The 9,141-nt window shown below is 42.1% G+C and overlaps 1 protein-coding gene across 1 annotated transcript in view; it reads left to right on the top strand.

Moving 5' to 3' along the window:
* Positions 1-1,517: 1,517 nt before the first annotated feature.
* The window catches only part of ST8SIA4 (ST8 alpha-N-acetyl-neuraminide alpha-2,8-sialyltransferase 4), a 90,213-nt gene continuing 82,589 nt past the window's right edge, over positions 1,518-9,141 (top strand). The window contains exon 1 of the mRNA XM_090279012.1: positions 1,518-2,084. Coding sequence (XP_090135138.1) covers positions 1,972-2,084 — 113 coding nt within the window. The 5' untranslated portion in view covers positions 1,518-1,971. The remainder of the gene's footprint in view (positions 2,085-9,141) is intronic.

Raw genomic sequence — 9,141 nt, 5'->3', positions numbered from 1 at the left:
GCTCCTTTGATCAAACCCCTCCCCACCTTTTACCCCCAGTTTGCTCTGCTGTGAATATGAGGCTACAGAACTGAGAAGTTCTTAACTTCCTAAACCTTAGGCAAAGAAGGTCAAACGTTGCTGGGGACCTGGTTTCTTTTGATGCAAAAGAGCTACATGTTATTATTTTAAGGTATCTTGGGACTGTTAACTCATAACTTTTTTTCCTGCTCTGCTTCAGCATAAGATTGGCTGAGAGCCTCACTACTTTCCTGCTTGTAGATGTGTAAACCACAAGGCCTATAGTGAATGAGCTAGAGGCACTGCTCAACCTGAAGGAACAAAAAATTCAATTAAGAGGTTTGTGGTGGGGGTGGGAAGAGAAAAAAGTGGGATCATCACCTATAAATTGGGGAAAACCCTGGCCTTCAAGCACTGTCTCACGTTAGGGGTGCCTCCGGATCCACCCTACCTGCCTCCTGGTAAAAAGCCAAGAACAACGGCAAGCTTCTCTCTGGGTGAGCATGAGAACCAAAGGACAATGGAGAAATATTCAGAATGAAACTGGAACCCAGGACTGGAAAAATACCCTTGTCACATAATACAATAGAAGTGAGGAGACAGTAGGAGGGAGGAGAGGGTGAAGACCAGAGGATAAATACATATCATTGAGACTTGGAGAAAAGCGTGTTACTTCCTTCGTTCCTTCCTCTCTTCCTCCCTCCCTCCCTTCCTTCCTCCAACTTCTCTCCTGTTTTCATTCGCCTGTGTGGGTGTACTTGTACTTTAAAAAGAAGATCTTTGATGACTGCTTTTTCTCAGAATCCTGTTTCTTCTCAGTGAAGCTTAAGTGGGGTTGAAGTTTCCTTGACTTCTGGGTAAGGAGTTTCCAAATGACAACGAGAGTTACTTAAATATCTGTAAAGTGCCTAACGGCACCTTTGACATCAGTTGTTTCCTACAGGATCCTGAGTAGGGGTCATCATCTACCGCCCACCCTGAGTGCATGTGTGTTTTTATACTTTCCAGATTGAGCTGTTCACAGATTATAAAACGTCCTCTTCCTCCTCCTTCGCCCTTCCTTCCAATTCACTCTACTTGGAAGGCGTGCGGTTGTGTGTGCGTGCGCGCCTGTGTGTATGTTTAGAAAGTGATTGGAAGAAATGACCCTTACTGCAACGCACTCCCATCTCTGTCTGTAATATTTCTCCACCGAAAAGCATCTCTAATCTGTCCGCAGCCGAAGTGCCCTTTCCACACGGATGAGGACAGGCTACCTCAGCGCTACCCTGTTCAGGGAGCTGACACTTCGGGTGTTCTCAGAAAGCCGCCTGGCTCCCTGAGCTCTCCCCGGGGTGTAGGAGAGCAAGTTCCTATGAGCGTGTGTGTGTGTGTGTGTGTGTGTGTGTGTGTGTGTGTGTGTGTGTGAGAGAGAGAGAGAGAGAGAGAGAGAGAGAGAGAGAGAGAGAGAGTATGTGTGTACGACTCTGAGCTTATAGGTTTCCTCTCCCAGCACAGTGCAGCAGTAGAGCCGGCAACGTTACTCTCCAAGCAGCCTCCAGCAACGCAAGGCAACAGCAGCCTCCGCCTCCTCAGTGCGTTGATTGGCTGCTTCGGCTCATCATTTCCCTGCTAGGAAAAGGGAAGGGCCAGTGACGACCCCGAACCCAGCTGCAGAAGCGGCCGTCACCTCCAAAGCACAAGATGTCTCGTCTTTAAAGAAATCTGAGCTCTAGGGGAGACAGCGCGGACGGACCCGCCAGGGCTGGCGCGAACCGCGAGGAAGAGCGCTGGGCAGCGCTCTAGCACCAGTGTGAGCGTGGCCGCAGAGGACCCTGGCGACCTACTCCTGAAATCCCGGCTCCACGCTCTCCTCACATTTTAGCGATTCCGCCCCCCGCCACCTCCCCCGACCATATCCCCCAAAGAGGAGCTTTTCTATCCTGAGAAGGTGCGGGATCTGAGGCAACCACTACTTTCCTGGCACCCAAGATGCGCTCCATTAGGAAGAGGTGGACAATCTGCACGATAAGTCTGCTCCTGATCTTTTATAAGACAAAAGAAATAGCAAGAACTGAGGAGCACCAGGAGACGCAACTCATCGGGTAAATGCAAAGCTTCATTTCAGGATATGGCAAAAAGTCGAGCCATAATGAAATGCGAATATAGACAATAGAGTGAGGGTTGAGATAGTGTGTGTGTTCCTATGAGCTTGTGTGTGTCCTGTTTCATGGATTAAATAACAAAGGCAGTTGTTGAGGTGTGTGTGTGTGTGTGTGTGTGTGTGTGTGTGTGTGTGTGTGTGTGTGTGCTTCTCTAGGCATGTTCCCAGTAAGAGTTTAACTTGCTGCTGTTTGGTGGCAGTGACAGTTGTGTTGACGCCTGGCTCACACGCCAAAGGGGAAGTCACTGCAGGAGTGTCAACAAAGAACGTGTGCCCTTGTCCTTTTAATCTGTGGGCAGAACTCGAGTGAGATATCTTTATTCACCATCTCGTTGCCCTTCTCCTTTCTCTACCTTATCAATCTAAGAGATGCTAGAGAAACCTGGCTTTCAGAAAGGCTGAAGTTAAAGCCGAGAAAGTAGGAAATGTGTCTCGACTCTATCTATACTCATTTTTTCGCGTGGGGTAGATTGTGTATCTTAGTTTGAATTAGAAACTCAAGTACAACCAAGGATACTTTCTTATTTGCTTTTCCGTGGATAAAACGCATGGGCGTCATGGTTACAGTTTTAGAAACTGGGTACTTTAGCTTCTTGAAACAGTCTATATTTCTGCCCTTTTTTGTGTGTGTCTAGATGAGTTCAAAATGTTCCTCCACCTCAGTAAGTTCTCTAAATATCACATTTCCTTCCTCCTTGCCCCTGGTCTCGGTGTCTTTGAAGTTTACCCAGTGGGGTGGCTGCAACTTTGTGTTGCTTACATGGCTTAGAAGCGTTTTCTGAGGATGTGAACCTAGTTGTCAACTGTGTTCCAAGTCCTGTTTTAGAAGTCCTCCCTCACCCGGGGGCGTCCGCTATCGGAAACTCCACATTGGCAGAGATGCCTGCTTGGTTTTTGTTTTCCTTGGCATTTATTAAAACGAAATTAAATTCCTTGCCTCTGTGTGTGTGTGTGTGTGTGTAATAGGACTGCTAAAACGTGCACACGCACACAAACTTCATGTATTCCATTTGTTAATATTCCTGTTCCTCCCTAAGTAATGAGCATTCAAGTGAGCAAGACACAGGCTTATCCTTAGGGAAGAAATTGCTGTTTTATAGAAAACTAAGATAGCCATACAGACAGTCGAAAGGAACTGGAACAGAATGAAAAAGCTAATAAGGAATGGCCTGGATGGTCGTTATGCATCAACAAATCTATATATGGTCTATTCTGGGGGAGTGGGGTGGGTGCCGAACTGTATGAGGTCGTTTACACAAGGAGTGGGTGGGTTGCAAATGTGATCTAGCTCAACTGACAGGAAAAAGCGGGTTTGGGGCGGGGCGTGAGGGCACCCCCGGCAGACCTGCGCTTCCCAGGCAGACAAAGGGGTCTTTGGGGAGGTGATGAACCCGCGCGTGGGGGAGAGGCGGAGGCTGGAGAGTGGGGGTCGAGGCTCTTTGTTCGCTTCCGGGCTGGTGGGCTCCGGAGACAAGCTTGAGCCCAGACAAAGCGGCCAAGCCTCGCCAGGACTCCGAGGGTTCGGGCCCACATCCCGCTACTCTGTAGAGCAGTAGTGGGCGGGACGAGTGAAGGGAGATAAGGCAGCACATGCTGCCAAAATGCCCTCTCCGGGCCTCCCCAAACAGGCGGGCAGGAAGAAAGCGCGCACCCCGGGTCGAGTCACTCAGGGGAAATAACCGACCTGGGACGCTGCACATTTCAGGGGCAATATTGCTCCCTTGGCGCTTTGCGGGACACCGCGTACCGGTGGGCGCTGAGGAATAGGGGGCGGGCAGGCTCGGGCGCGGCGGTTCGGCTGGCCCGGCTTGGTTTCGCTGGCACCTTTTTCGGGTTGAGCTTCAGTTTGTTCCCTGCTTCCCTGAGAAAGCCTGGTGTGGATGCTGGAGTTAATCACCAGGAAGCGAGGTGTGCTCTAGGTCTGTCCACTGCTCTCCAGAGCTGGGAGCGAGCGTGGAAGAATGAGTGAGGAGACGGGGAATGGAGGGAGCCTTTATTGCAGCATCCAGGCCCCTTAAAAGAACATCAGTTTTCCCGTTCAGTCTGCTCTGAGCTGCTCCTCCTCCTTAATTAAAACCCGCAACTACAGATGTGCGGGGCAACGCAGAACGCTGACTGCGGGCGTTGCGCTTCTATTCATGCCGCGCAGTATCCTCGCCGGGCTCCACGGGCTCTTCCCTGAGATCGTGGAGTTGGTGCTGCCGGGAGCAATGTGAGGACAGCCACTTTTCACTCAGGATAAAACGTTCAACGGAAAAACCTGTGATGTTAGTTCATGATTTCAATTCCCAAATAGTGCCTCTGGTGGAGGAATTGACTCATCAAACGATCATCTCGTTGACTACCCAAGTCACGTGGAGGGTCTAGTTTTGAGATAAGTAAACTTGAATGGAGGTTTGGCTCCAGAGCCCAGGCCAGTATTCAAAAGTAAGGTAGGAAAGGCAGTCTCTGATCTTTGGGTGACACTGCATACCTTCTGAGTGGGCAGTAGATTCAATTAAGGGCCTTCCATATTCCGCATGTGTTAGAATATCCTCCTAGATTCGCATTTAGCTTCCGCGCTACCATGTTCTAATAGGAAGATAGTTTCTTTGGCTATTGGACTTACCCTTCTCTTTACTGAAGGTCCCATCTAGAATCACTTATACACAGCATTACTCTTACACACAACGTGGAGCCCTCATTCCGCACAGAAGGAAAGAACACCAACCCAACTTTCCTACCAACCATCCACAATCTCATATGTTCACAGGAGTACTAGCAGCATGGTTTCTATAAGGGACTATTTGAGAATAGATCAAATAATTATTAGACATTTAAAAATGAGTTTTCCTTCCATGCAAACCTGTTAATTGTCTGGATGTAGTTAATAAAATTGAACTCAAAGGGCATTGGGGGTATGAAGTAGTCTATTCTTGACTGACATTTTTTCTTAATGGAAGAAAATAACATTCGTCTCACAACTGGCCTATGATTTCACTGGTTCTTTGTGTGCTCTTTGGGTATAATTGGAAAAATATTAACTTAAGTGTCCTATAGGTAAGAATATGTGGGTATGCTTATTTAATGAGATAAAATATTTGAGATTGTAACAGAAACTTTAATATCATACAAATATTTATTTTGATTGTTATTCTCTAAAATCTGTCGTGTACAATTTTCCCGGCTGACCACAAACAAGACTTTAAATTACATTATTTTATCATTGAGAAATCTTTTCAATTTGATTGTGTACCTTATGTTTTCTTAACAGTATTAGTTCTGAAATTTTTGACAGAATTGCTGGTGGAGACAAGCATTCATACACACTTAGAATATTACCATTGTCAGCAAAGTTACTTCCAGATTGTTGTAGGATAGAACACACTCATAAATCAGGAAACCCAGAACCTGTACTTTACTTCACATGTTACATTTGGAATTTTGCTAAAAACCATAAAGCTGTATGTTTTGGTAATACACCTCTCATCTTTATCTTTAGGTGTTCAACATGCAGGCAATTAAAACAGAAACTTGCCTGCTGTTTGTGTTCAGGCTTAGCTGGAAGCAAGATTTTTCTTTTAAATGATTTAAAATGTATTTTATTAAGGAAGAGATTTAACCTAGTTCAAAGGAAACACATTCATTCCAAAACCAAGTCATGAAGAGTTTTTCAATGTGGGTGAATGCAAGGCTTTTGGGACCTAATTTCATAAAACAAAATTAATCATATTTGTTATATACTTCAGAATTAACAGAACAAATTATAGTGATGCCTGACAACTCATATTTCAAATAGAAAAAGTATTTGTGAATATTAGTAACATAATTATTGATTACCTTCTTTCACTAGTATTGCATAGATGAACATCTAAGAGGGTTTCTGTTAGCTCCATATAAGCAGGAATACTTTATAATATATATTGCTTTATGCTGCATGATTTCATTGATGTGTCTTGTAATTTTCCCTGTAGAAGTACACGGTGAATCTTCCTGTATATAGAAAGTATACAAGAAATGTTTTCAGTGTAGTTGTTTAGTAATCATGTTTGATATGGAATGAGAAACGAGTAGAGTGGGTGGTAACATCCTTTGTGCCTTGTATTTCACAGGAACGAAAAGCCTTTTCTAAAACAGAATGCTACCAAGGTCACAAGTGAAAATCTCTTGAGACCCATTTCACTTAATACAAAGAAATTTGCTCCAGAGCCTCACATTGCACTAAGTCCACACAGAAATTTCATTGACTCCAAGAAATTAACTAGTTGTAGCTGTTTTCACTCAAGGTCCTTTCCAGTGAAAAAGTCTGAAATGTGGTTTATCACCAGTTCAGTGACAATAATTTAAACAGTATAAAAATATAGTAGCATGTCATTAATATCAAACTGATTTAAACTTAAGCGACTATTTTTTAATCTGAGAGATTCTGAAAAAGCTCCATACAGCTAGATATATCATAACAATCATTCTGCCATGTAAAAATGTATCAGTATCTATATCAAAAAAGCAATCTTCCATGGATATTTAAAAAATGTCAGCCTGTGTGTATATTTTTTACTTCTCCATAAAAAGTTATTGGTGGGGAAAATAAGTATTATAATCATAGTAATCTATGGTTAGAAAAAATTGTTATTAACAGGCCAGTTATTAACAAGATGAAGATTGGAAAGATTCCTACACCTAGAAATGGTGAGTTTGTGCCACACTCTTAAAGGCATACCTCCAAAAGTGTGAAGATTAAAATCTGTGTATATCCACATTTTCATTCACACATAGTTATTATCATTAGAAATGTAATATAAAAATAGACTTCTGGGCCACTGAGTAGTAAATTGCTTCAAATGTTTTCCTGCATCCTAAATGACCTCTAAAAATTATTATTATTAGCTATGCATAAGCATGCCAATGTATCATTTTCATCAGTAGGATAACTTAAGTATTAATTTTTACAGAGTTCTAAATTTTACAGGGAGTAGTTGTATATGATGCATTGAGTTGCTTAAAACTGGAAGTACATGTTTCAAAAAGACTGCAGACCAAAATAACAAACTATAAGCCTCCAATTACATAATTCATCTAACAGCTGTTACACAAGCAGTGTTCCCATTGATAGTGGGAGAGGATTGTCTATGTAATAAACACAGATTTAAACTTTATAATTGAGCAAATAGTCATGTTACTTTTTAATTATATTTCTGAGATTCTAAAAAAGTAAAAGATAACATGTAAGGAAATAAATACAAATGTTGAAAAGCCATAAGCAAGCGGCTTTTAGATTCTCTAAGTCTGAATTTACACCTATAATGTACCAAGAAAATAGTCTTAAACAATGAACTAGTTCAGCTATTAATGATATTCTAATGGCATAAATGTGATCATAGGTATCTTTCACCATCATCATTATTTCCAATACCCCTACTACTACCATGACACATGGTATACTTGACTGACACTATTGATTGAGGGAGGTAGCACAGTTGGTTCCTTTGACGTAATAGAAAATACCAATAATAATGGCTACTCAGTGAATTTTCTCCCCACTACAATCTCTGTCTCCTCACCACCACCATCAGGTGTATCTTTTATTGAGATGACACAACAGTAATTTTAGAAATTAACATGTTATTAGTGCTTTATAAATTACTTTCATATTCAGAGTCCCACTTAATCCTCACAAAGTCATGGCAAATTAGATAATGTCATTGCAATATTCAAGGTAAGATAAGGACTTAGTGGCCTAGAAAGAAAAATACTGTCCGAGGTCATACAGGCTAGCAAGTAATAGAATCACCAATATGTCCAGATCACCTGATATTCCAAGGTCTTCTTAGTCCAAAACAAAAGCTCTTTCGATTATGTATATGTGCCTTCTGTGAAAATAAAGTTACAATCTTGGGAGCCCCAAGTATACAGATGCAGAAAAATCGGCCAAACATCTTGTCTCTATTGTCTAAACACAGTGGATAAGGATGGGATAAAGGGGAACAGAGCTTTGATGAGAATTTTTTCCTTTAAATACCACAAAGGCCTTTTTCCCCCCAGGATTTTTTTTTTTTTATCTAGGTTACATTGGTTTATATTGGTTTATGAGAGTTAATATTGACTTATAACATTATATAAGTTTCAGGTCTACTTTGTTATAATTTAACATCTGTATACACTACAGCACGCTCATTACCAAAGGTCTAGTTTCCATGGGTCACCATACAATTGATCTCTTTTACTCATTTCACTCCACCCCAGCCACTTCCCATCTGGTAACTACAAATCTGTTGTATGCCTCTATAAGTTTGTGTACATTTTTTGTTTATTTATTTTGGTTTTCTTCTTTCCCCATGTGAATGAAATAATAGGGTATTTGCTTTTCTCCATCTGACTTAATTCACTCAGTAAAAAAATCTCCAGGATCCATCCATGTTGCCACAAATGACAAGATTTTATCTTTGTTTTATGACTGAGTAGTATTTCATTTGTGTTTGTGGGTGTGTATCTCAGTCACATCGTTATTCATCCCTCTGTGGATAGACACTTAGCACTTAGGGTATTTTCATACCCTGTCTATTTTAAATAATGCTGTTATGAACAAAGAGGTACATAGGTGGTTTGTCCAGAAAAATTCGAACCATTGTTATATAATGAAAATGGTTTACACAACATCAATGTAACCTGGCAGCCAAGGAGAATGGATTGGAATACACATGTATGAACAATAACGGCCTCACCGTACTAGTCAGTGGGGCCAGTAGATGCAATTGAGTGAGCACGTATACTGAGTGGACATGGCATTCAAAATGAATGAGTGAGTAAAGCAATGAATCTGCATCAAATTTTGCATTAAGTTGAATATTCCTCCATGAAAACTTTTTGGATGATTCAGAAGGCCGCAGTATGGGCACCTTGTGATTGCCAACTTCATCACAACAATGCACCCGTTCAGGCATCACATCTCGGGCAGAGATTTTTGGCAAAACATCAAATCACCCAGGTGATCCAGCCCCCTTACAGCTCAGATTTTGCAC

Source organism: Furipterus horrens, unplaced genomic scaffold (genome assembly GCF_987537825.1).
Source record: "Furipterus horrens unplaced genomic scaffold, mFurHor1.1.pri manual_scaffold_5, whole genome shotgun sequence".
NCBI lineage: Eukaryota > Metazoa > Chordata > Mammalia > Chiroptera > Furipteridae > Furipterus > Furipterus horrens.
Note: the sequence above shows the minus strand (reverse complement) of the source record. Positions and strands in the feature narration are given on the sequence as shown.